Source organism: Molothrus ater, chromosome 18 (genome assembly GCF_012460135.2).
Source record: "Molothrus ater isolate BHLD 08-10-18 breed brown headed cowbird chromosome 18, BPBGC_Mater_1.1, whole genome shotgun sequence".
NCBI classification, from domain to species: Eukaryota; Metazoa; Chordata; class Aves; order Passeriformes; family Icteridae; genus Molothrus; species Molothrus ater.
In genome coordinates this window covers 1,018,340-1,046,279 of record NC_050495.2, presented here as the reverse complement: position 1 = coordinate 1,046,279, position 27,940 = coordinate 1,018,340, and the positions used below count along the sequence as shown (strand labels likewise).

General features: G+C 46.7%; 2 protein-coding genes across 2 annotated transcripts in view; one reads left to right on the top strand and one right to left on the bottom strand.

The window, feature by feature from the left end:
• Nucleotides 1–120: 120 nt before the first annotated feature.
• On the bottom strand, nucleotides 121–24,237 carry SLC15A4 (solute carrier family 15 member 4). The gene is made up of 8 exons (XM_036392971.2): nucleotides 23,660–24,237; nucleotides 17,427–17,722; nucleotides 15,619–15,787; nucleotides 14,953–15,030; nucleotides 13,838–14,006; nucleotides 9,800–9,955; nucleotides 5,134–5,292; nucleotides 121–2,362 (listed from the first exon to the last, which is right to left on the bottom strand). The coding sequence occupies exons 1-8, from the start codon at nucleotides 24,227–24,229 to the stop codon at nucleotides 2,214–2,216; spliced, it is 1,746 nt and encodes a 581-aa protein (XP_036248864.1). The 5' UTR covers nucleotides 24,230–24,237; the 3' UTR covers nucleotides 121–2,213.
• Nucleotides 24,238–25,295: 1,058 nt separating this feature from the next.
• The window catches only part of GLT1D1 (glycosyltransferase 1 domain containing 1), a 39,625-nt gene continuing 36,980 nt past the window's right edge, over nucleotides 25,296–27,940 (top strand). Inside the window, exons 1-2 of the mRNA XM_054516793.1 lie at nucleotides 25,296–25,379; nucleotides 27,598–27,738. The gene's annotated coding sequence lies outside the window, so the exon portion shown is untranslated. The remainder of the gene's footprint in view (nucleotides 25,380–27,597; nucleotides 27,739–27,940) is intronic.

Genomic DNA, 27,940 nt, shown 5'->3' with positions numbered 1-27,940 from the left:
ATCTGGGCAGGGAGAGGACACTGCTGTAGTGTCTGCCAGAATTAATGGGGTGCCTGTGGACATTCAGAAATCCAACACCATTCCTCTGTGTCTTCAGGAAATAAAGGCTAAAGAACAAAGTAGTTATAGCATCATTTTATTCACCTAGAAACAAAGGGTCGGAAGTCACAGCATGGAGGTTCATTTTATTTTGTAAACTCATTAAAAAGATGTCCATGTACAAAATAAGGACATTTTAAACAACAGAACTGCAGACAAAGGAAACTATAAAAATTCAATGCATTAATAAAAAGGTTTTATTTTCTTTCTGCATAATTCCTTGCACCTTCCATACCAGTGTGCACACACTCTGAAGTACAGTTGTTAGAATCATTAAAATTCAAGAGGCTGAACATGAAGCCATTTGCTCTGCTGGAGGAATGTGTTGCTGAAAGATCCAAACCCTGGAGCACGTTAACTAAAGTAAGACAAGGCTGAAGGACCTGGCTAAAGGCTGCTGAGTGGTTACTGTGCATTGATCTGCTCAGAATTCCAGCTTGCTTTGCTTCCTGCAAATACCTGGAATAGTCCTTAGGGGAGGAACAGTGTCAGACTGAACAGGGCCTTGCCCAGAGGTGGCTGCTGCCCTAACACATCTAATGCAGGCTCAAAACTAAAACCATTGCTGCAGTCAAACAGCTGCAATCCCAACAAGTGTTAACTGTGCAGCGGCTGCTGAGCAGCTACTGGGATTTAGGACTCAGTCCTGGATCCTCCTGACTGCAAGTATGGATTGGAACCCTTGATATACTGTCAGTAACAGGCCAATCATAAAATCTAAGCTGTGCTGATTTGTAATTTAATTTGTCCCTGTTTCTCGGCCCAAAATGACTCCCAGCACTGAAAGTCCATGCACTGCTTGAGGCTCCTGTCAGGGTTTCCCTCCTCAGGGAAGGCTTGGCCTGCAGAGTTTCTGTAGGGTTCAGTCTGGGTCAGAACAGCCTCTGTGGGTCCCTGCAGTGCCCTCCAGGTGTGCCAGCCTCAGGAGCCCAGGAAACATCTCCCCATGGGCACAGAGCAGCTCAGGGGATGGATTCAGCTCCCGTGGGCACAGAGCAGCTCAGGGGATGGATTCAGCTCCCCATGGGCACAGGGCAGGGCTCAGGGGATGGATTCAGCTCCCGTGGGCACAGAGCAGCTCAGGGGATGGATTCAGCTCCCCATGGGCACAGGGCAGGGCTCAGGGGATGGATTCAGCTCCCCATGGGCACAGAGCAGCTCCAGGGGATGGATTCAGCTCCCGTGGGCACAGGGCAGGGCTCAGGGGATGGATTCAGCTCCCATGGGCACAGAGCAGCTCAGGGGATGGATTCAGCTCCCCATGGGCACAGAGCAGCTCCAGGGGATGGATTCAGCTCCCATGGGCACAGAGCAGCTCCAGGGCCTGCAGGGGATGGATTCAGCTCCCCATGGGCACAGGGCAGGGCTCAGGGGATGGATTCAGCTCCCGTGGGCACAGAGCAGCTCAGGGGATGGATTCAGCTCCCGTGGACACAGGGCAGGGCTCAGGGGATGGATTCAGCTCCCATGGGCACAGAGCAGCTCAGGGGATGGATTCAGCTCCCGTGGGCACAGAGCAGCTCCAGGGCCTGCAGGGGATGGATTCAGCTCCCATGGGCACAGAGCAGCTCAGGGGATGGATTCAGCTCCCATGGGCACAGAGCAGCTCAGGGGATGGATTCAGCTCCCCATGGGCACAGAGCAGCTCCAGGGGATGGATTCAGCTCCCATGGGCACAGAGCAGCTCCAGGGGATGGACTCAGCTCCCGTGGGCACAGGGCAGGGCTCAGGGGATGGATTCAGCTCCCGTGGGCACAGAGCAGCTCAGGGGATGGATTCAGCTCCCCGTGGGCACAGAGCAGCTCAGGGGATGGATTCAGCTCCCATGGGCACAGAGCAGCTCCAGGGCCTGCAGGGGATGGATTCAGCTCCCGTGGACACAGGGCAGGGCTCAGGGGATGGATTCAGCTCCCGTGGGCACAGAGCAGCTCCAGGGCCTGCAGTGATTCGTGCCCAGCTCTGCTGTCCCTGCCAGGCCGTAGTGCAAGAAGCAGCCCCTGCCCTAAGGCACTTACCCACGGGCACGGGGCAGGGCTGCAGGGTCCCTGGGCAGGCAGCAGGGCTCCTGCTGGCACTGCCCTCCCTGGTGCTGCTGGCACAGGTGCCCACCACGCTCACAGCCTCCCGTTGGCAGCCGCCTCGCCCGCCTTGGCCTTGTGGTGCTCGTACTTGACAGACACAATCAGGAACAGCAGCAGGGTGGCTCCTTGGATAGCAGCCAGCAGGAAGAAGTAATAGTTCAATTGGCAGCCATTGATATTGCCTAGCAAGAATTGGGGAGGAAAAGAGCATTAAGTGAGATGATACAAACGAAAACGTGAATCTGGACAGGTGTGAGTGGTGAAGGCTTTTGTGCAGAACCAAACTGAACCATGTTTCCATCCCACAGCAAAGTTCATTTTAATTATCCACAGCAAAGGCTGGCACTGCTGAGGAAGGTGTGCACAGGATAAGCAGTGTTCTCTTTTGTTCTCCAATGCCTTAGACCAAGTCAAAAGAAAATTAAAAAAAAAAAACCCAAAAAATGAATGCTGTAAAGGAAGAAGTTGGCAACTCCATAGATATAAAAAAGCCATTATTGAAATTGTTTCTCAGACTTTTTTGGCAACAAAGTTTGGAGTTCATGAAAACAGAGGTGACTTCTTTGTGGTTCAGTCCACCTGTGATGCCCCCGTAAGTTGTCACAAATTACTGCTTTGGACACTGAACAAGGTTAAATGAAGGAAGCTCATTGCTAAAACATCATTCCTCTGTTAGGAAGCATGCCCAGCTCCTGCTGGATTTCCAAGAACAATATATTGTGGCTCATTTCCAGCACAGCACAGCCAACTGGACCATTACAATTATCAGATGTGTTGCAGAGACTGAAACAGTGACGTGTACATGGACCCTAACCAGCTGCTCCTGCAGCAAGCCTATAAACGTTCAGACTCAATTACTTTAATTACTGAAACTTAAGATTCAATTAAATGAACTTATCATAAAATGCAATAAAATTAAACTGAGCCTTTCCTTGACATTTAAAACACAATATAGATGTGAATCTCCATTTCAAGAGCAGATGTGTTTAAAGAGTAGTAATTATCCTTTATGAGATGGGATATTAAACCCATGAAATCTTAGTTTTGGTGGGAGAAACAAGTCAATTCAATGGCAGCAACCAGCCATGAAGTGCTGGCAGAGAGGGAACCTCCTCAGGAGATCTTGGAGGCAGTCAGTCACCCCCATGATGTCATGAGATGGGATGTCAGTGATGTCATGGATGTCATTCCTACCCTGGAAAACCCAGGTAAAGTTCAGCTGTGGCTCTGGTAACTTCCAATGATGTTACAGCAATGAAAATGGATTTATGGAGTTACAGAGAGTTACACACCTGAGCCAGGTGTGTCCCTGCTGGGGAAAGGCACCAACACCCAGTGCTGACAGTGCCCAGAGGCCTCTGAGCTGCTCAGAATGATGCCCATGGCTCAGGAAAGGCACCAACACCTGATGCTGACAGTGCCCAAAGGCCTCTGAGCTGCTCAGAATGATGCCCATGGCCCAGGAAAGGCACAAACACCCAGTGCTGACTGTGCCCAAAGGCCTCTGAGCTGAGCAACTGCTCAGAATGATGCCCATGGCTCAGGAAAGGCACCAACACCTGATGCTGACAGTGCCCAAAGGCCTCTGAGCTGCTCAGAATGATGCCCATGGCTCAGGAAAGGCACCAACACCCAGTGCTGACAGTGCCCAAAGGCCTCTGAGCTGAGCAGAATGATGCCCATGGCCCAGGAAAGGCACCAACACCTGGTGCTGACTGTGCCCAAAGGCCTCTGAGCTGCTCAGAATGATGCCCATGGCTCAGGAAAGGCACCAACACCTGATGCTGACAGTGCCCAAAGGCCTCTGAGCTGCTCAGAACGATGCCCATGGCCCAGGACAGACAGCCCCCTCCAGTGCTGGCCACCTCTGGGTAGATTTAGCACAGCCCAAATATTTTACAGAAGAAGATCTGGCAGTGTGCTCTCCCAGCTGCTGCAGAGAAGAAGGCAAGGGGCTGAAGAGGCACCATCATTATTTGTGTGGAATTCGTATCCCCTACTGAGCCATTACCAGCTGAATGACCTCTGCACTGCAGAAAAGGTTCCTTTTCCAATTTTGAAACTGACTGGGGACAAGAAGCCTCAATGGGATGAAGTATTCCTTTGGGGAGCACACTTCCACAAGGGCAGGCTGCTTGTTATCTCTTGCAGCTGTTAAAGAACCACTTACAAGCCACAGATGCCAACTTGTGGCACATGCAGGGATCAGACACCACTGCTTTTTGGTAAATGCAAATCCAGTTGAAATGGCAAATTCTCTTGGACCAAACTGAAAGTTTAGGCTGCAGTTTTAAGCCACGTCTAGCAGACATTTGCAGAACTGTTCACACTCCTCCTGGTTGAATTAATTAGCCCACTGAGGATGGGAGGGTTTTCTGAAATTCCCAAGGTGCCACCTACTGGTGCCAGTAATTATTTTTAACCTCCACTGGCAACTCAAAGCAGGTGATTTGTTGAACTTTAGGAGTATAAATAGCTGGCAGACAGAAGTGCAGAATTAACTCATGGTAATTTCAATGAAGCCACATGAAATGAGGAAGCTGAATAATCACTTGGAGAGAAATGGGTACATTTTACTTCTCATAACCACAGAAAGCAATTTCAGTACTTTATACCGAATATATTCTTCTGCTGCACATAATTTAAATATTTTTTACTGAAATGAAAATATTTGTAATTTCTAGAGATGAAATGCAGTAACAGCTGAGCAAGTAACTGAGGCTCTGCAGAGGTGTTCCTCAAGCTCTCATGAGGGCAGTGAATTATTTTGCACAGTCACATTATTTCATGCTTAGATGCAAAATGAAACTATAACAGAGCAGTAGACAAATTCATATTTTGAAAATAATAACTGTGCTAAAAAACTGGGTTAAAACTCAACAGTGCCATGTCCTTGATGCTTAACTGAAACTTCTACTATCCAGGCCATGAGCAGACTGAAAAACACACTTACCAAAATCTGTGTGATTACTCATCCAGCCAATTTCTTTAATGGACACCAGTGCCAGCAAGCCAGAGCCAACAAAGGAGCCAATCCCCGAGAAGAAAAAGAACAGCCCCATAATGGCACTCTGCATGGACTTGGGAGCAGCTGAATATGCAAATTCTAGACCTGTGTGCAAAGATGAAAAAATGCTATTAGAATATGTAAGAAATGAGAGTAGATTGTTCTAGAAGTGTTCCAGAAGGCACAGGTGTGTAGAGAATCCTTAGCAGTCCCAGCTCACTTTAATTGCTTTATGAATTCTCTTAAGGGTCAGCAATGCATCAACCCAATGTTGAGACAGACTTTGATCTTATTTATGTTCCATGTGTAAAATCAAGGAATCTTCTGAACCAACATATTCCTTTTTCTGTCTAAAATTATCCTCAAGGAAATGAATGAAACCAGCTCGAGCCTGGCAGTTCCACGTTTCCCACCTCCCTTGCTTCCCTGGCTGCTGGGCAGGACAAGGAAAAGAGGAAAAGAGGAAAGAAGTCACTCTTGCATTAGCCATGAACATTTATTTCTTACAGCCTCAGTGTCTCTGTCTCTGAATGTGCAGACAGAGAAATTAACTGGAACTGGAAAGGCAGTAATTATTTTAATTTAATTTACTTTTTGATCTAGAATTCTCTGAGTTCATTGCTTGCTAGCAAGCAATTCTTTTTAAGATTTGTAGATAAAGGGCTTGAACTTTCAGCTGTCTTTGCTCAAATTTCAACCAATAAACCCAAGAAAAAGGTAGCAGTGACCATCCATCTGCAAATCTGTGCTACTGCATTTGTGTACCAAGAGCACTCACTGGGTTAGGCTCTGCCACACAAAGATTAATGCCCATGATTAACTCTCCTTTTTAGAATAATACTCCTGTCAAAAATCAAATGGGATTATTCACAAGAGACAATCAAATGCATTCCTTGCAGAGCTCTTTCTGACAGGTGAAATGCTTGTTTCAAAACACTCTGCTCATACTGGGAATTAATGCTACCTCATCTAACATTTTTCTTTGCAAGGAGAGCATTACAGACCTGCAATTGCATAACTCTCATGTCTGGCATAATGAAGGCATGCTTTATTTACAGCACCACTGCTGTCTGACTGCTCCAGGCAGCTCCAACAGGAATCCAGGGGCATTTCTTTGGAAGCAAAGGATGAACAATTCAAGGCACCCTCGTGCTGTGAGGGAGGAGCTTTGTTCTGGGAGAGCAGCAGAGCTGGGTGCTCTCAGTGCTCCAGCAGCAGCCTCCTCACATTATTTCATGCTTAGATGCAAAATGAAACTATAACAGAGCAGTAGACAAATTCATATTTTGAAAATAATAACTGTGCTAAAAAACTGCGTTAAAACTCAACAGTGCCATGTCCTTGATGCTTAACTGAAACTTTTACTATCCAGGCCATGAGCAGACTGAAAAACACACTTACCAAAACCTGTGTGATTACTCATGCAGCCAATTCCTTTAATATGAACCTGAGCTGTGGCTGGTGGCCACCACCCCGCTGCTCCATCCCGCTGGGGCCAGCAGGGAACTGAAACTCTCACCCTGCTCAGCTGTGGGGCTTCCCTGAGCTCAGAGCACAGCCAGAGAGCAGCACAGACACACACACAGCTGCCCACAGTGGCATTTCCTGCCAGAATTAACACTGCCTTTGTTCCCTAGGCTCTGTTACCAATGGAACAATTCAGCTTTCCCAAGGAGCATTTACCTGTCCACCTGCACTTTAAGGAAAAGCAAGCAGACTACCCTGGGCACACAGCAGCTTGTCTGGGAGCTCTGGTTAAGTGATCAGAGCTGCCACAGCCTGGGCACCAGGCTTCTCAAGGTTCTGCACCAGTTAAGCTCAGGTATAACACATGAAAGGATCTGAACTGTTTCTTTTCTTGTTTATTTTACAGATAAACTGGATCTGACTGTTCCAGCTGGAAAAAGACCTTAAGACTCAGAACAAATACCAAAATGACTGTAACCCTGCACTTTTTGCAACAAAATAAGGTACATTTCTAAATTTGAGTGACTTTTGCAGCAACACTACTATTTAATCTGGCATAAAGAATATAAAATGTTTTCTTTGCCTTCAGAGCTCCTTTGGCTGCTGGCAGCCCTTGATAATGATTTCATGCTCCTGCAAACAAGCACTTCTGAAATTAAAGCCCCTCGCTGGTGTTGTCATGTGAGATTACAATTCCCAGTTAGACAGGGTGCTTTAGGAGGATTGACAGAATAATACAAAAGATTAATGCAATGTGTGTCATCTTTTTAAAGGTACCTCAAGTGTAACTAATGTGGCTTAATAAGAATATGCTTAGTTTTACAGTAAACAGCAAAACAGAGGTATGTTTCAGCTTTTGGACTATTTATTCCCTTTTTGCTCACAACAAACATTTCCCCATCATTATGGTTTTGTAACCAATAACACTTTGCTTGTTTTAAGCCTGAATTTCAGAGCACAGTAGATGCCTTTCTCGAGTTTAATATTGAATTGGTAAAGTACACTCTGAGTCTTAAGAGGCCTTCTTAAAAATATTAAGAATTATGTTCAGGTAACAATCAGAAGGCAGGGAAGAACCTTTGTAAAACAAATCCAGTGAAAGTGCACGACACAAAGCAATTAAGCTCTGCATAGAATTTCTGGTGCATTTCTTTCAAACCCTGACCAAGAGTTTTTGAAGTTCTAATGCTGTTGGTACAGACCCAGCAGTGCAGAACAGCAAAATATTCCCATGAGAAGGAGCAGAATATTCACATGAGAATTGTGCAAGCCTTAAAGACTTCTCCAGAGAACTCCAGCAAAGTCCTCTCAGCTTGGAGTTCAGCAAACAGAGAGTGCCTCAAGACCTTTCCACAGCCTGCACACAGGTTTGCTGCTTTTCCCTTGCAAACACCTATGAACTATTAATAGTACCTGATAGAGAAACAAGGTTGTGTAAGAGGGAAGAAATTGGTTTAATTTTCCATGAACACTGGTGTTTCTGATAAGTCATCTGTTTATCTGAGTAAGGACTGAAGTGGAACTCTAACAAAACTGGCTACAAGTAATTCATTTTACTCTTTGGATAAAAGTGCTACATACAGCCTTAGTTGGAGTAACTAACTAAATCAGGCAAGATTTTATCTTCAGATTTTTGTGTGCTGGCATTTGTGACAGGTACCATACACACCTAACGAAATGGACAGCAAACGAGTAGATAGGAAAAAATAACAAACCCCACTTTTAATCTCCTTGCCAAGCAATGCAAGCACCTTATTTTATTTCCTAACAACTGTGATGACAGCAGCCCACGAGTAACCAGAGCCTGTTGGAGCAGAAGTTCTGTGCTGCACTCAGAGGGGAACAAATGGGCCAGGGCCAGCAGGATGTCCCAGAGCTGAGGTCTCACTTCAGGCTGCTGTGCTTGCCCAAGAATGAAAGTGGCCTCCCCAGGGGAAGTGAAACGGGAGCTCAGCCACAGCAGTCGAAGGAAAGGAGCTGGGGGTGCTGCCAGCCTGAGGGGATGAGCCCAGAGCTCAGCACTTGCAAACAGAATCCAACACGTTAATAATCAGGGGCTGGAGTCAAGCAGAACTGCAGGCAGGTTCAAATGAGCTTTACAGGAGCCCCTGGAGGGGTTTTGGAGGATTGCAGCAGGGAGCTCCACAGTCCTGCCGGGGCAGGCCAAACCTGGATGTCAGAGCTGTTTCTGTCCTGGCAGCCCAGCCCTGCTCCAGCAGCACAGGAGCAATCTGTGCTGAGACATTGCAGGAGCGTTCACCTGGGCCAGCCCAGGAAACGGGGCTGGAAAGCACAGGCAGGATGGCAGAATGGCCTCAGCTCTCCTCCTGCCATGAGCCTGCACACAGGAAACCAACCAGGAAATCTGATTTTATACTGCTCTCCTCCCACTTCACTTTCAGCTGCAGGACCCGGAGCACACAGCTGTGCTACAGCACCCAGGGCACTGCTGGGGAATTCTAGATCTCTTGTTCAAGACACACAAAATGGGATCAGAGTCTCAGTTTCATTAAAGTCATGTTGAAGTACTGGAACAGCTACAGAAAATCTGATCTAGAAATGAAGTAGATAAAATGATAGAAAAATACCTACTTCAGTATTAATATTCACAAAAACTTTTCTAATTTCATAGATGGAAAAACTCAAGTAACATGAATTTAAACTGCTAAGTCTTTCTAAATGTGGTTTATTTCTTCCCTTTGCCCTCAGAAAGGTGTTTCCACTCACTAATTGACTTTCTAAGCTCTGAGCTCAGTTTGTAAGACCAAAAAACATCACAAAGCACAGATTGTATTTCCAACACAGAGGAATATACAGAGGACACAAAACTGCATTAAATACAATATTGAAAGAGTAGATTGTTTTCCATTAAGGCTTGCAAATATCCAGCACTAACTAGATGTCACACAAATATTTCAGGTGTCACTCTGCTTGAAATTCGATTTTGAAAGCACAGTCTTACATAGCCAGGCTTCAAATGTGCAAGCCAGTGGTGAGCTTTGCCACTTAAACTGAGCAATGCTGTATGAAAATGCATTTGGGAACATCAGAGCTTACTTGTAATCATTTGAGAAGTATTTCTTTTCTAAGATTCCATCGTTTCCAATAGATCCAAAAGCAGATTTAAGCACACACAGACTCTTACCTGCTATACTTGCAAATATTTCACTGAATCCAATCAGCACATATTGAGGAATCTGCCACCAGATTGGCAAATCTGCAGCGTGGTATGTAACATTCCCAATTGTCTGGTTAATTGTTTTAACCTTCACAATTTTCAGTCTGTTGCTTTCCAGAATTCCTATGTGAAAGGGGAGGGAAAAAAGATTGACCTAAGATGCAAACATTGTTTCTCCACATTAAGAATTAAATTAGGATTCAGCCCTCCGTTGCAATTAGGAATTATCCAATAGGAATATGTATTTATTTCCTGACATAAAGCATTTCAGACTACTTCTGCTGGTGTTATTTGAAGACATGGTTTTTCTGCCATAGAATTAGTGATTATATTCTCATTCAGTAGCAATAATTATACAAACACTTGGCCCATTTCTGGATGGATCAGCTCAGAGCTCTCATGGACACTGTGCTGGGCTTTTTTTAAAGACAATCTCAATTTTCACAAACTACTACTTTGCACTGTTGAACCATTTCAACTGCCACCATAGTATTCATAAATTAGAAACCCTTTTGCTTATGGAAATGGCTACACCAGTCCTGTAGAGCTATGAAAACCCTCTATGAATATGATTATGACATTTATATGACACTTTTCATCCAAAGATATCCAAGAGCTCATTAGAGCTTGATTTACAAGCAATACATTGCATAGAAAGTACTTCATCTGGAATGAAAAAGAGACAGGATAGTGTAAAATATAAGCATTTGTAGCTTGCTCAGCACAACAGTTTAGGGTAGAAAGTGAATATCAAATAATGCTGTGGGGTTTTGTTGAAGTTGCCCAGATTAAACGATTGACTCACAGTTCCATAAAATACAGAGAATAGCTAATAGTTAATGAAACTGCCTGCTGCAGCCAAAGAGACCTGCACAAAGGAACTCTCATCCCTTATCCTTGGAAATAAGGTGAATTTATTCATCACCATCCAGAGCAGGCCTGAGCCACTGCCACTCCAGCCTCCATCAGTGCTGTCAGCCCGGGGCTCCTTCTGTCCTGAGCCAGGACCTGTCCTCACCTGGGACACAAAATGTGTCCCCAAAACCAGGACCTGCCCTCACCTGGGACACAAAATGTGTCCCCAAAACCAGGACCTGCCCTCATCTGGGACACAAAATGTGTCCCCAAAACCAGGACCTGCCCTCCACGACCTGCCCTCATCTGGGACACAAAATGTGTCCCCAAAACCAGGACCTGCCCTCATCTGGGACACAAAATGTGTCCCCAAAACCAGGACCTGCCCTCATCTGGGACACAAAATGTGTCCCCAAAACCAGGACCTGCCCTCACCTGGGACACAAAATGTGTCCCCAAAACCAGGACCTGTCCTTATCTGGGACACAAAATGTGTCCCCAAAACCCCAACCTGCCCTCCACGACCTGCCCTCACCTGGGACACAAAATGTGTCCCCAAAACCAGGACCTGCCCTCACCTGGGACACAAAATGTGTCCCCAAAACCAGGACCTGCCCTCACCTGGGACACAAAATGTGTCCCCAAAAGCACCTGCAGGGCTCAGCTAGGCTGCTCCTGGCTATCACAGCACGTGCAGGGACTCCATCTGCTTCCTCAGTGCCAACTTCCCTTTCCTGGAGGCACCCAGGGGTGCCATGGACACATCCCATGAGCTGCTGAACCCCTCTGAGCCACATTGGCAGCAGTTCCCAGAAACAAACACAATTCCTGCTCTCCTGGGTCTTCCCAAATCTGTGACAGAAGCCTGAGGGGAGCAGCCAGATCAGCCCCTCTGTGCTGAGTGGCAGTGCCAGAGTTCTCACTAACATCTGGGTTTAGGTAAAGACTGCTCTGAATTCATTACTCTTCATGTCAGGCCAGCCACCACATACTCTCTGTATTCCTCACTTCTTTTTAGGTGACCCATCTTATCTTTCTTTAGCTCTTCACCTACCTCAGTGCCCTCTGAACTATGAAGAGCTGCTGTAATTAAAATAAAATTGGAGTTCTTGATGTTTTAATTTTAATATAGCTGCCCATCATTTTAGAGTGGAACTTAATTCAAGTGTAAACAAAGCAGTAGAGTCATCTAAGAGCTCAGACATAATTTCCTTTATTTACACTCAGCACAGAATTGTTGCACCTCAAAACATCAAGGGATGTATAATGTGTAAGTATAAGTATAATGTGCTTATACTCTTACAAAATAACCATTGAGCCACCTAGGAGCACAACTACAATATCCCAAACTTTGCCATAAATTCATCTTCAAAGTCCTTCAGTATCTGGAATCTATTGATTCTTCCCTTAAGACTTTGATAGACAACTTTCATATTTAATTTTACACTTAGTAGTTAAAATAATCTGAACTTCTTGCTATAATGGTTTAAACTCTATACATGAAGTAGATTTTCCAGCTGAATAACCCTGAACATTGCTGCTCAGAATTCACCATAAGATGCATGAAGCACAGCAGATGTTCATTAAATCTCATCAGTTGTATTCTAACACAGCTTGTAAAATATTTTAAATAATCTAACCAATCTAACAGGCAGCCTGAGTAGTGTCCACCACTAATGGCTGTTAGATAAGCAAGTCAAAATGGAAATATGGCACAAACAAATCATTAAGATATTGCAATGATTGCAAATTCTTGACATTTTCATATGTTTAAGATTTCATTCAGTGTCCCTCTTGAAGGCAGCAGTGGTTGGTGTTAATAGTGTACTTTAAGAATGCTAAAATATGGCAGCTATAAATATCACTTAATGAGAAAATAAAAATTGAATGGAACACAGAAACCACCACCTTGCTAGAAAGAAACATTTTCCTAAACCCCAAATTTGTCACGACTGAAGCTCTTAAATTCCTGTTATGATGAAGAGATGTCAAGTTACTCCAAAAGGTTCAACTTTCCAAACAGATTGCAAATAATCACCCAAAGAATTCACCTTTTCAGCTTCTACTGGGGCAGACTTGGGGAGGAGCAAACCAACAAAAGCATGTGTTACATTTGTAGGTGAACTGGAAAAAGCATCAGCAACTTTAAGGAATTCTGCTGTATGAGCCCATTCCCCAGCTCAGCTATCACAGCTTGATGTGCTCTTCCCCAGTCCAAATAAAGACAGATATTGCTGGTTTTGAATTCCCTCATATGTGAGCCCACAGGTTCTATTTAAAGAGCTGACATTTAAGTGTTTTACATCATCCTCTTCTGCAGCAGCAGCGTCCTAAGAAACATGGAATAAGAGAAACACTTCTATTTTAACTTTAAATGACTTTGCTTGAAGAACTTTTCCTTGCCCACAAAGTGACCTTGGCCTGATAATTACCTCTCTTATTGAAAGAAATCTTAATAACCATACAAAGTGTCCCTCTCCCTAAAATATAGGGGATCCCAAGTGCTGCAATGAATTTATTGAATGCTATAATGCTTTATCAGATGTTCATTACAGTGACGCTGGTGAGGGCTATAGATTCTGTGAAGCATTGCTCAGAGATGTTCAGTTCCACATCAGCAGCACTTAACAACTTGAAATCACCTCAAAAGCAGCTGATTTATGGGGCTAGCAGAGTTGCCATCTTTTCCCTTTCATGCAACAGCTGAGCTATTTTACACTACACTAATTCCCAAACATTAGGGAACAGAAAGACAGGGGGGAGAAAACCCAAAGTGGGAGGAAACTCTTGTTCATCCATGACCTAACTTTATTATTTCAGAGCAGGGGAAAGGACTTTGGGTAACATTTCAGCTTTCTTATACTTGTGAGTCAGAAGGTATGAAGAAACATTTTTGAAGGGTATATGCAAAGTCTACTTCAGGCAGGAAAAATGCTCCAATTTTATTGCAAGTGTTCAAAACAGTTTAGTAAATTGTTGGATACAATCCTCTTTATTGAGGAAAATACATCCATGAAGGCACATACTAACTATCCTGCTAAAAAAGATCTGAATAATGCTGGATAAAATATTCACACAGCTCTTTAAAAATGCTGTAGCAGTGAGCTGGACAATTCACTGTGTCAGGAGATGCCCAAGTCATTTTCTTACCTGCAGCAAAGGCAGAGCACATCACAAAGAACATCCCAACTGCAATCCTCTTGAGGGAGGATGGCAGCAAGCCATTCCTCTTCAAAATGGGGTCCACCAGTTTGTCCTTTAGGGGGATCAGGATCAGGATAAGCACTGCATCAAACATGGTCAGCCAGGCTGCTGGGAACTGAAAGGGGAGATGAGCTGGCAATTTCATACTTAAGAGGTAATTTTTACTATAATTTTACAAAAAAGGTTTTAATTGACCACTTTGATCCAAAATGAACAACAATGCACTGACAAATATTGTGAAAAGACATAAGAGTTTATAAATAGGAGTGTTTAAAAGCTGAAGGAAGTACTCAGCCATTCAGGTTTTCATTGAATCAGGCTGCTGATACACGGCGAGCTCAGTTTCTCATCTGACAGAATTGAACTTTTTACCTAATTCAGTCATGAAAAGCATTTAACAGCCAAACTCTATCTCCTATTAAGCTTAGAACTATCAGAAATATGCCACAGAAGAGCAGAAACAGACTCTTCCTAATGTAAATGCAAAGTTCAATTAAAATCAAGTTACACTTGTCAAATGACCAGAGAGGGTGGTGTAACACATGTAAACCCTGTAAATCCTGTGTTTTAGTTCTCTGTGCCATTTCTGCATCACATGATGCCAGCCTTTCTCGAAAAGTATTGATTGAACAGCTTCTTTCAATATGCTGAAGGTGAAGTGATTATTGATTAGGCAGTCTAGAGTAACAAATGTGTCTCAAATTCCAAATGCTAATGTATCACTTAAGGATGGGTATTTATTCCTACTGGGCTTGCAGAAATGCTTCTGGCCTGCTCTGGAAACTCAGGGCAGGGAGATTGATCAGCTTTCTCCAAAGGTCAGACTTTGGCCACAGAAGGATAAAGAAACTCTGGATGAAAGCAGTGAGAGTTACCTGAATGCATCCAGAGCAGGCTGGTGTGAACTCCAGGCACTTGCTGGAATAACCAAATCTGGGATGTGCATCGTGCTCCTAAACCCCCAAAGGCACCAGCTGCACCTCCTGGAACTGTTGTACAATACTGCCCTAACCTGCATTTCCACTAAAGAAAGGCCCTGGCTCTTGTTTAGCTCTGCTCACCGTATGGATGGAGTTGGTGTCATTGGATATCTCGGGAATTTTCAGATGGAGGCTCTGCAGCACATACGTTGTCTGCATCTAGCATTAGGAAAAAGGAGTTGAGATTACTTGGACAAGGAGTGCTGAGAGCAAGATATTTTTCATTTTGTAACCATTAACAAAGATTATACCAGAGGTGAAATGCTAAGAGAGCAAACTGAAAACAATTACAGTCAGAACATTCCAAGATTTTTTTAACCTTGTAGCTATTTTAACTAAAACCACCAAGAATCATTTCTGTGTCTTTGAAAACGGTGTCTTTGAAAATTTCTGCATTGTTTCTTTTGCCCCAAATGTATCTGATATCCTGAATCATCTCCATAAGGCAGAACCTGAAAATTAAAATGAGTTCTAGATCACTAAGCCTGACCTATATGAAACAGCTGCAAGATGAAACACAGCACAGTATTTAAGATTTGTGAATTTGTACAACTGCAACTCTTACCTACAATTGTAATGATTTTTTATTTTCTATTATTAGGTCAAAATATTGTTTGAGAGCATTCCTTAGTAGTCATTTTTCATCTCTCAACTTCAAGGTAAGTTTCCTATTTATAAGAGAACACCCCAAAAATGTTAAATTAGAAATAATATAAAACATAACTGTAACCATATGGAACTACTCACTTGAAAATACACTGTCCAGTAAGGAATTAAAGCCAGAAAGACAGGGATAATCTTGACAAGAGCTTTCACATCCTCTACCTTGTCTTCTCTGAAGGGCCCCCCCCGAGACAGCTTGGCCGTCTCGAAGAGGCTCTGCCTGCGAGGCGGGTGCAGCACTCCAGGGCCTTCACTTTGGAAAAGGATTCGACATGTTTAGTTCAACACAACTGGCAATCAATCTTCTCCTCCTTATAGAAAGCTAATGCATTTCCAAAATGAGTAATTCATGTAAGTTACAGCAACGCAGCCAGGCCACAGTGGATCCCCAGGAGGTGGAAACACCAGAGGAAACTTTCTGCCATGGAGTTTCCTCATTTCCCATCCTCCCCACACAGCCCAGCCCTAAGTAACTGGCAGAACTTGGAGTAACCTGTGTTTTGTGATATTGCTTGTTAAGTCACTGAACTGTTGGCAATCTGAGCACATGAAACCCCACAGCAGAGCAGGCACCCGACTCCTCTTACCAGTGATTCAACTCAACCACCAGTACTCCATGGGCAGCCCTTCAGAGTGGAAAAATTCTGGCTCCCCATCAAGCTCCTTAGAGCACTAAATGCAGATGACAGTGCTTTTCAAACCAGAAGGCATCCACAAACATATGTGCCAGAGAAGAAAGTTAACTAATGCTGAGAGCAGCCCAGTCAGGGTACAGTACACCCTCAGGAGCTCTGAGCTGGCAGGACACAGGGCTCAGCTGACACCATGGTCTGGCTGCAGGCACCCCCAGTGCCCTCACTGTGCCTCCTCCATGCCATGGTCTGGCTGCAGGCACCTCACTGTGCCTCCTCCATGCCATGGTCTGGCTGCAGGCACCTCACTGTGCCTCCTCCATGCCATGGTCTGGCTGCAGGGACCTCACTGTGCCTCCTCCATGCCATGGTCTGGCTGCACAGTGCCCTCACTGTGCCTCCTCCATGCCATGGTCTGGCTGCAGGCACCCCCAGTGCCCTCACTGTGCCTCCTCCATGCCATGGTCTGGCTGCAGGGACCTCACTGTGCCTCCTCCATGCCACGGTCTGGCTGCAGTGACCTCACTGTGCCTCCTCCATGCCACGGTCTGGCTGCACAGTGCCCTCACTGTGCCTGCTCCATGCCATGGTCTGGCTGCACAGTGCCCTCACTGTGCCTCCTCCATGCCATGGTCTGGCTGCAGGGACCTCACTGTGCCTCCTCCATGCCATGGTCTGGCTGCAGGCACCCCCAGTGCCCTCACTGTGCCTCCTCCATGCCATGGTCTGGCTGCACAGTGACCTCACTGTGCCTCCTCCATGCCATGGTCTGGCTGCAGGCACCCCCAGTGCCCTCACTGTGCCTCCTCCATGCCATGGTCTGGCTGCACAGTGCCCTCACTGTGCCTCCTCCATGCCATGGTCTGGCTGCAGGGACCTCACTGTGCCTCCTCCATGCCATGGTCTGGCTGCACAGTGCCCTCACTGTGCCTCCTCCATGCCATGGTCTGGCTGCAGGCACCCCCAGTGCCCTCACTGTGCCTCCTCCATGCCATGGTCTGGCTGCAGGCACCCCCAGTGCCCTCACTGTGCCTCCTCCATGCCATGGTCTGGCTGCAGGCACCCCCAGTGCCTTCACTGTGCCTCCTCCACCCCTCAGCTCCCAGAAAGCAGCTCCAGGCCTGCAGCTCTGCAGCTCTCACAGCAAAGCTGCTCGTGGTGCTGCAGCCTGTGGTGGGAGTGCCTGGCAGGCAGTGTGAGCTGAGGAGTTCAGTCCTGGGTGATTCTGAATGGGGCCGCACAGGAGAGCTCGTGACAAACCTGTTTGCTGAGGGCTCCCCGTGGGCCTTCTTAGAGCAGCAGGAGTATGTGAGGATTCTGAACATGTCTGTGAAGGCACTGCCATCGGGAGGTTTGGTGATGAAGAAGCTCTGCCCACATAAGAAAACCATGAAGGAAATCCCGATGCAGACCGTGGGGATGCTGTACCCGATGACAAAGCTCACGTTCTGCTGGATGTAGGCAATGCCTCCCAGAGACAGGATAGCTCCCAAATTAATGCTCCAATAAAACCAATTAAAAAACCTTCTGGTGGCTTCGGGACCCCGGTCTTTGACCTGGAGAAGATTGAAAGCAAACCCTTCAGATTCTGAAGAAAAGAAGGCTAAACAGAATTAGAATCTTTGAATTAGAATTCTAGCAAGTTCAATACACTGAAGAGCTCAGGTTTCATTTAGAGTCACACTGGAATGATTTGAGTGTTTTGGGCTTCGATGGTATTTGATGAAATGCCCCCTCAGTGAGAGCTGCAGCATTCTGTGAGTAACCTTCTAGAAGCTCAGCACAGGGATGAAAAAGCCCCACTGCTGAGACACAGCTCCCCCAGAGAGGCCATTATTATTTCTGCTGCACTGACTCTCACTGGGTCATTGCTCTACAAAAAGCTCCCTCACATTAACATCCCATAGTCTACAATAGTTTAAGTAACTATTTTTTAGTAACGAAAGGTTAAGTTACATAAAAAATCATGTATTGCCACAATTGCTTCTTCTAACTGTATTTATATAACAGTTAACACTATTCCATTTCTAAGCCTCAAATGAATGCTTGGTAATTAAACAACAAATTTAATTTTTAACACAGTGTTAATGCCTCTCATCCCAACACAAATTGAGCACTTGTCCTTCTGACCTTTAAAAAAATTAATTAAATTTGGGCTGCCTGAGGATCACAAGGCTCCAGTAAATATTTATCCCTGTAAGTCAGTGCTGGTCATTGTGTTATTTTTTCTGCTTGAAGCTCTCAGTGTCTCTCCAGTGAAAGTAAAGACATCCCTGTTTATAGAACTATCTGTACAGTTTTACCATCCCTCTTCATTACTGCCTACTGTAAGTTACCCCACATTTTGTAATTCACTCCCAGGAATCCAGCATCACTCATAAGAGGTGATGTAAGAGAAATGATGCAAATTAAAATCTGAAACACATTAAAAAGATCAAGCAGTCTGCAGAAGAATCCATAATACTGTATTTGTCAGTGGTTGATGACTGAAAGGCCATTAACAGTGACTAGCAAGCCAGTGCCATGCACCAGCCTGGCTGAGTCAGTTATTTTTCATTTGTAACTGCAAATTTCCCCTCCTCATTTGCCAGATCTCCAACAGACCCATATTTAGTTTGCAGTATGAAAAGCAAGCTGTGTCTTACAATGAGTTTTTAGCACTGCCAGTTCTGATTAACAGCTTCAGGTTTCCCAGTGGTGCACAAACCCATCTGTACCATTTAGCCAAGCCCCACAGAGGAAATATGAAAGAATCTATTCCTGTGCACAGTTACTAGCACTGCCAAGCATTCAGTGCATCTGTTAGAATGTCCAATGCAATCCTGGGGGCTAAACCCAAGAAATTCTCCCTCTCCAGCTTCAACTTAGTACTCAATTCCTAACTTTCATCAACTGCAGCAGTGGCTCAATCCAGGAATTCCTTCTAAAGCCCAATGAGCAGCAGGATATTAGCAAACAATTAATGGAACACGGTGCTCCAACTTGTGTAAGTGTTAGCAATCTGTTTGATGAAGTTTCCATTTCTTCATCACAAAGTCTCAGTTCTCTTATTTCTGCAAGGCAGATGACTTCTCATCCTCCCTCCTGCACATGACCTGGCTGACATCTCCACAAAGGAAAGCTGGGAGAAGAAAGCCAACTTTGATGCAGGTAAGAACAGGGAAGCACACCGTGAGCCTTCTGACAAGCATTATCCCAGCCTCCTACCATTAGCTCCTAGGAACTTCCTGAGCCAGGGATGGCTTCTGTGTGCTTAATCAATGCAGCAGCTCTCCTCTCCACCAGCTGTGTAACCTGCCTCTGAACCCAGGTCAGCTTTAGAATGCACAGCATCCCATGGCAAAGAGCTCCACAGGTAATGGCACAGTGGGAAGGGCTGCCCCAGTGCCTGCTTTGAACCCAGCCTGTCTGAGCCTGCCTCCTTTCACCTTGTTCAGGAAACAGCACAGACAGCCCAGCTCCATCCATTCCTGCTCCACAGACAGCCCAGCTCCATCCATTCCATCCCATCCCACTCCTGCTGCAGTGACAGCCCAGCTCCATCCCATTCCTGCTCCAGAGACAACCCAGCTCCATCCCATTCCTGCTGCAGTGACAGCCCAGCTCCATCCATTCCATCCCATTCCTGCTCCAGAGAGCTGAGCTCCATCCCATTCCTGCTCCAGCTCCATCCCATTTCCATCCTATTCCTGCTCCACAGACAGCCCAGCTCCATCCCATTTCCATCCCATTCCTGCTCCACAGACAGCCCAGCTCCATCCCATTTCCATCCCATTCCTGCTCCACAGACAGCCCAGCTCCATCCCATTTCCATCCTATTCCTGCTCCACAGACAGCCCAGCTCCATCCCATTCCTGCTCCACTGCTGCCTCTCTCCCCTGCCCACTGCTGGCACAAACCACTGTCACATCTTCCTTTTTGCTGCCTTTCCAGAGGTAGGAAATTTAGACTGATTTGTGATTCCTCACCTGGAAACTACTGACCATGTCTGTGGCCCTTCCTGGAAACTCCCTTCACCATCTCCAGTGTCCTTTTTGTGACAGAGTGACCAAAATGAAGGCAGTGCTCAAAGGACAGACACATGACAGACTTGCAATGCAAAGAATCCATTTCTTCCTTCTTTATCAAAGCATCTGCTTGCACTAAAAATCACATCACAGCCACGTCTGAAATGCCACTACAGCCTTTAACTGGCAAACATTAATAACTGAATAAAGGTCCCACTGAACTACCTGGTGGAATATCTTCTCAAAGACAAAGAACTATGAAGATGTCTTGTCAAAACTCTGCATGAAAGGAACATGATCACTCAAAAGTCCCTGACAGTAGTGGCTTTCATTTGTTCCTGCAGTCAACTGACAGCCACAAGCGATAAATGTAACAAACACCCCCAAACTCATCCCAGTCAACTCTGAGAGCAGCCACACAGCAGAGCAGGGATGGAACAGAGAACCCTGTCCTCATCCTTAGCCTACCAAAGAAGGTACAATGACGAGTTCTGTGCCATCAAACTTAGAGAATCCTGACCCTCTAATCCATCACTGCACACAAGCACTTACTCTCTGAGATCATCTGAGAGCTGGGTAGCTGAGCTCCACAGTATTACTCAGCTGCTACATAATTTCAAAGTTTTATACTGAAATTCAGCAAGTCCACATATAAAGTCCGTTCCTCTCCCATCTGTTATTACTGGCCTTGTGAATGCCACAACTTGTTCCAAACTTGTTCTCTGCAGAGCCTTCGAGGTCCACAGGCTCATAAGAAGCCTGACAGCAGCAACAACAAAACAAGTTGCAGTCAGGGACCTTCAAATCTTTATACGTGGCTCCCCATTCTCATCCAGAGGCTGGAAAATCTATGCTCTACAAATAAATAAAGGCTGAAAATCACTCCAAAGCCATCTTTACAGCAGCAATTTACAATAGCTGGAACAAAATAACTGTAAACCAGCAATTTGAGCAGAGCTGCAGAGCTGGAAGATGTGTGGCAGTTGTAGGCTGACAGATTTAGTGGCTGTGAAGGCAGCTCAGAGGGCAGCCCGGTGTGGGTGAAACCTGCCCTCCCCAATCGCTGTAACCCTGAAAGAGACCCAGCTATAATTAGAGTGATTATGGCTGAGACCAGATCAGGAGTCTGCTGCTATTCTGGCCTCCGTGCTGAAGCTGAAGCAGCTTTCACAATAATGACCAGCAGTCCCATTGTTTCCCAACTGCAGAAAGTCACAGGCTGCTCCATGAGCAGGAAGTGACAGCAAACACTGGCTCGAAAGGGGAACTGGAAAGGGCCAGGTTATGGGATCACATGATTAGAAACACCATTCTGAGAACCATCCCCTCAGACTGACACAGCACCACGGACCAGGCTGACACTTCTAGAAAAACATCTATAAACACAGCTGAGAGAAGCTGCTCTGTCCCAGCTTTGCAGGAACTCTCTTTGCTGAGCTGACTGGTGGAAGTTACTCGATCCTAACTACTCTAACAGCACTCCTAAAAGCAAGCACTCAACAGAGAGTTAGCAACCTGAGAAAAGTAAGTATTGCAGTTCAGTTTCTGATCTTCCACAAAGTGATTCTGCTAAATAAAGAAACCTCTCATTATACAAGAGCCCTCCACCCAAATTCTATACACATATTCAAGCTAAAAAATTCACATGGTAATTTCTAAGAGATCTGCAATGAAATGCAATTAACGTTCTGAAAGGTGATTGTGCCAACTGATGTACATGATACACAATTCATCCTTTCCTTTGGGGAAAGAGGACAAATCCTTTCAGCACACATCCAGCCAAAACATGTTTGCAATGTGCTCTGGCCTCCCAAGAACGTGGCTCTGGGATTGACTTTATTCTCAGGTATGGATAGGTAGATAGAGATATAGATTGATATATACAGCTATATAGATATATACTCATCTCCCCAGCAGTTTTCTACATTCCTGTGCAGGGAAAAGGCACCCAAGAGGGCCCCAAACTGCACTCCAAGGTAAGTGGCATGCTGTAATATATTTAACAAGAGATAAGCCAGAAAAAGAGAGAAGGGGAAAAATTCAGGCCTCGGCAGAGCTCCACTGATTATTATGGCCCAGAAAGGAGTATTTCTTTTGCTTCACCCTACATAAATCACTGTGAATTATCTGCAAACCCAGCCAAAACCTGCTTTCCTTGAAATCCTGGGGGAAAAGCCTTTACAAAATCCAGCTACAACAGCTACACTTCCATTGGCAATGGTCCTTCTTTTGCTCTGTTCTTGCCATTATTTATCTCCCATATTTAACTTTCATAAAGCGTTCTGGGGATAAGCAGTCAGTTTTGAAAAACACCTTACAAGATAAAGCCATATTAAAGCTATTTCACTTGATGGGCTCAGGCTGGCTCAAGCAGAGCTAATGCACTGGGGACACACAAACTGGGCTATAATCATGTTTTACATTTATATACTGCCTTTCACCCAGAATTCAGAACACATGAAATGCCAAAGAATGACAAATGCAAACTGCACAACAGAGAACAGAGGTATGTTTGGCAATGATTCTGTGGTGGATTCTCCCTCTTTCGAAGAATGCATGGCACTTCTGATACCTGCTCTAACCAGAACTCAGTGAGCCAGCAGAGACATGCCACTGGACTTTCAGTGTAGTTAGAAAAGCTGCTCAGCAGTACCTGAGCATGCTGAAATTCTCCATTTGCAAAGCAGAAATTACATTTCAACATCCACACTGCCTTAGCACAGGACTGTAAAAAACCTACATGTAACAGAGCATTCCAGCTGCTACTGAGCTGCAGGCTGCCTCTCAAAGGTTTTCTGTGCAGTCCCTGGGTTCTGCAGTGATGTCCCAAGGAATGAGATCACTGTGGTGAGTACCCACAAGGTCATTTGACAGGATGTGTCCTTAGGAACAGCCCAGGTGATGTTTACCACGGCCAGAGCAGCTTCCCCCATCATGTGATGCAGCACCAGCCTGCACAGAAATGCCACTCTGGGGCAAGGCAGTGCACAAATACCTAAAGCATAAAAACTGTTTGGTCTGCACTGTTAGATCCTTTATTTCAGGATGGTAAAGGCCTCTGACACTGCCTTAGGAGGCCCATGTCATCCTGGTCCCAGCTCAAATGTGTCTGTTGTACTTCATCTGATGAGCTCTGAGGTCACGTTAACGGGGTACAAACTCACCAGCGAGGACAATTAACAGTCCCCTTAATGGCCATAAAGTATTCAACCCAAGTCCTCGAGCTGGTGATGGCTCAGCCAACTCATACCCCACATGTGAGGCAGGGTAACCAGGAAAGCAAAGGGATCGGACACCCCAGAGGCACCGAAATGACACCAAACATGGCCCGGCTGAACAAGCCGCCCTGCGCAGGGTGATGCCATTCCCTGCCAGGCTGAGCACCTGCACAGAGCTCAGTCGGCCGGGCACTGCCCACCCCAGCACGGCAAGCCCCTCTGCCACCCTGGGCACCCCGAGCGCAGCAGCTGCCACACGATACCCGACCTGGTCGGCCCCGAACGGGGTGATGTTGGCCTTGACCGAGCCGACGCCCAGCCCCACGAGGACCAGTCCCACGAAGGTGGCGGTGGCGCAGTAGCGGGTGGCTCCGGCCTGCGAGCAGGGCGCCAGGGTGGCGTTGGCGGCCGGCGAGGAGCAGTTCTCCACGGGGAACAGGGGGATGTCCCCGCACAGGCCCTGGCGGGTGTGCGGCGCGGCGATGACGGGGAAGGCCAGCATGCCCAGCAGGTACAGCGCCATGCTGAGCAGGATGGTGCCGAACTTGCCCAGCAGGGCGTCGGCCAGCCAGCCCCCGAACGGCGACACCAGGTACGTGATGCCCATGAAGAGCAGCAGCGCCTGGCTGGCCTGCGCGCCCTCCCAGCCGTAGGGCGGCCCGTTGAGGAACAGCACCAGGTTGGAGGTGATGCCGTAGAAGGCCACTCGCTCCAGCAGCTCGGCCAGCAGCACGGCGGCGCAGGCCAGCCGCCGGCCCTGGAAGGCGCTGCTGGCCGCCCGCCCGCGCTCGCCGCTGCTCAGCAGAGGGCTGCGCTCGCTCGGCTCGGCCTCGTCCATGGCCCCGCGTCCCCCCGGCCCCGCCGCGGCCCTGCCGCGCTCCCGGCCCGCCCGGCGGGACCCGCGCCCGCCGCCGGCCCAGCCCAGCCTGCCGGGCAGCGCCGCGGCGCCATTGGTCGAAGGCGCTGTCACTCCGCCGGTGCCCGGCCCCGCCCCCGGGAGCGACGCGGTGCCATTGGTCGGGGGCGCTGTCACTCCGCCCGTCGCGCCGTCATATGGCCGAGTGGGGGGCGGTGGGGCGGAAGTGGCCTGGCCATGAGGGAGTCCCGGCGAGTGGTTGGGAAGGTTCCTCAGGGTGCCCGGCACGGTGCCCGTCAGGGCGGCCGGGGAGGCCCGGCACGGTGCCCGTCAGAGCGGCCGGCCGGCCGACAGCGGGGAGGTCCCTCAGGGTGCCCGTCAGAGCGGCCGGGAGGTTCCTCAAACCGGCCTGGAGGTCCCTCAGGGTGCCCGTCAGGGCGGCCGGCAGCGCCAGCCGGAGCTGGGCAGCCCGGGGTGTGCGGCGCCTCTCCCCGCTGTGACCCGGCTGCCGCTCGGGGGCTGCACAGGGAAATGGAAATGCACAGAATCCCCGAACCGTCCCAGAGGAAGGAGCTCTGTCTGCTCCTGCCCCGGCAGGGTCACCTGGCACGGGAAGGCGCCCAGGTGGGTGTGGAATGTCTGCAGGGAGGCAGGATCCGCCGCTGCTCCCTGGGCTCTGCCATCCTTCGTGAAAAGAGTTCTTCACGGACAGGTGGAACTTGTGGTTTAGTTTGTGGGCATTGTTCCTCATCCTGTGGCTGGGCACCACTGAAAAGAGCCTGGCACCAATTTCTTGGCACCCACCTCTGAGATATTTGTTTGCATTAATGAGATCCCTTCTCAGCCTTCTTGAGACTGAACAGTCCCAATTCCCATGTTCTCTCAAAAGAGATGCTCCAGACCCCAAATCATCTTTTTTTTAGCGTTATTTAATGCTATAGTTAAAGACTGTCTCACAACAAGGCCTTTCAGCAGGAAAAGGTGATGAATGTGTGGTGTAAAAGGCTGTTTTCACATGTGTTTTTATACGTGTTTTTATAGGTGTTTGAGGCCAGCTCAGCACCCAGGATGTGCCTGGTGACTCAGGGGTGGGAGCAGCAGCTGGGTGTGAGGGCATGCAGGAATTATCCAGGTACACATGGAGAGTGAACACTCTGATTTCAGTGGGACAAAGCATGTGATTAAAATGGGAAAACATCAATCAGCAAGATTACAACCCTGAGATGTGCTGCAGTTCCAGCACCACATGTGTTGAGCTACAGGTTGTGAATGCATGAAATTGTCTTCAGCAGCAGATCTAAAAGTCTTATTTTTGGCCAGAACAAAGTGGGTAAGACACTGCTGGTTGTGTGTTTTCAGTGAAAAAAGTTAAGTTTATTGGCATCATGTAGTTACATACCAATCATTTAGGCATGACTTACTTTGGAGCAAGTGATGCTTGTAAAAGTAAATACAGTCATTCAATAATGGGCCTCTGTAAATAACATATGCCATAAAAATGACTGATTACATATATTTGCTTTCTTAACTAGTTAAGAAATTTCATGACAAAGGACAATGAGGAAAAAGCAACCAGCTGTACAGGCATTTCTTTGTGAACTACTGTAACATGACCGATTCTGTAACAAAATTACATTTCATCTTTTCCTATCTTAATACAGTACTGTCATTTTAACTGGGATTGCACTTTCTGAGGAGTTTGGTAGTATTTTCTGGAGACTCAAAGTAATAAAGCACACTTTGTATTACTGTGTCTTATTTTCATGTTTTAGACCCTTCATAATTTACCTTGGTGAGTGAGGTGAGATTTCTATATTGACCTGTCCCACAACTGGTACAAACACCTAACAATGCTGAGCAGCAGTTGCAATGTACCTTAAAATGTTACCTAAGCCTTCAGGAATAGAGATGCAGGTACTCTCACTAAATTCACAAGTTACTGTTCTCTCTGGAAGTACAGCAGGAAGGAGGTTTTAATTTCTCTCCAAACAATACTTAGCTACAGTGTGTTTAAAACTTCCTTCTGATTCATCCACGACTCCTCCTATGCACACAGTGAGTGCAGCTGTGGCTATACATGAATACATTCATGCATTTCCATGTTTTCAAGATGCAATGCACGTTTCCTGATTATTTTTTCAGTCAAAGCCTATATAGCATAAAGCCAGAGTTACCATAAATAGTGATAACGTGTTGAGATCTCTTTGAATGTTTCCTTTATTTCCTCTTTATTTCTCAGGTGACTGGTTGAGTTTTCTCATTTCTCATGGAGCAGGCTTTGTCTCACTTTAATGTTTGTGTTTTTTCTTCTTTGTGTTGCACACTAAATGTGTTGGACAGCTTTTGCTAACCCAGAACGTGGCTTTCTGAGCTTTCACAGCCAGATCCAGGGTAGAGCTGCAGAATCTCCATTTTTGGGCACACACTGCCAGAGCTGCCAGGTGTGACACACCTGGGTGGGCTGTGGGGACATCGTGGCACCAGGAGGGGCTGAAAGGCACCTGTGGAGCTTCACTCAGACTGTGTGACAGCTGAGAAGCCCAAATGTGCTTCACAGGAGCCACTTCCAGGCTGGAATCCTGGCCCCACTGACAACAGCCCTCCACATCTCAGCAGGAGTGGGATTTCATGCCAGAAACACTTTCTAGAATGGTGACAAAACCTTTCTAGACCCAATGGTTTGGTTCTGCCTACCCTTAGATTAGCACTTATCCTATTTCTAGCATTTCTGCAGGATTTGTTTCTCTTCTAGGTTGCAGCCAAAATTTTTAGTTCCAGTGGAGTTTGAAGTGGTCTAAAGAATGTTGTGCTGAATCTAAGGGATAACAGTGAGATGCAGTTAACACAGCTCTGCAGCATTAAGTTTCCTTAGCAAAACATGAGTCTGTCTACCAAAATGTTTACAGTTTGCCAGAACCCACTCCATTGTGTGTTTTTATGACGCTTAAACCCTCAATTTCAGAACACCTGTTAGCCTCAGAAATCCACACAAATTATTGGAAGAAGTACTGTTTCAAAAATTATTAATTCAATATTTCTCTGCATGTGGCCTGTTTTTTCTCTGTCTACCTGACAGTGAAATATGAATAACAAGGCACTACAGGTTTTTGAAGACCACTTTTCCCTGTCTTCTCCAGCTTTGGGGAAGCTGGCATCTGTGTGACCCTGTTGTGAATTACATCAGGCAATCTGACCAGGTTATAAGCAAAGAAGTGACTTTTCTGTCCAATCGGCCCCTTTCTCATCACCACCAATGTCCTGCACCTGGTCTCAATATTGTTACAAGATGTTGGAACACGTTCAGGGGGTATCTACAATCAGCCACCTGTTTCCTATTAATCTCCCAACAGACTCCCTGAGCTGGCCTCTCACCTTCCTGCCTGCTGCCCTGCTCAGCCCTTCTGTGTTCCTGGCTGTAACTGGGGTGGACACTTTTATCCTTAAGACTGGCTGGCTGCTTTGGGATATTGTTTTCTTCATCTGGAGTTCAGGTTTGTTCTTTTTTCTTCCCTGTTTGTTGTATCTTTGGGTTCTGCCTGTTGCTTTGGTTTCTTGCCTTTTCCCTGGTCTCACACACCTTTGGTTCTGCTGCATTTTGTGACCTCCCTGATGCTGGGAGAGGTCTTTGAGCATCCCATTCCTTACTCTTCGGACTGGCACGTTCGTCTGGCTGTTCTGGCGCTTGGCATCTTA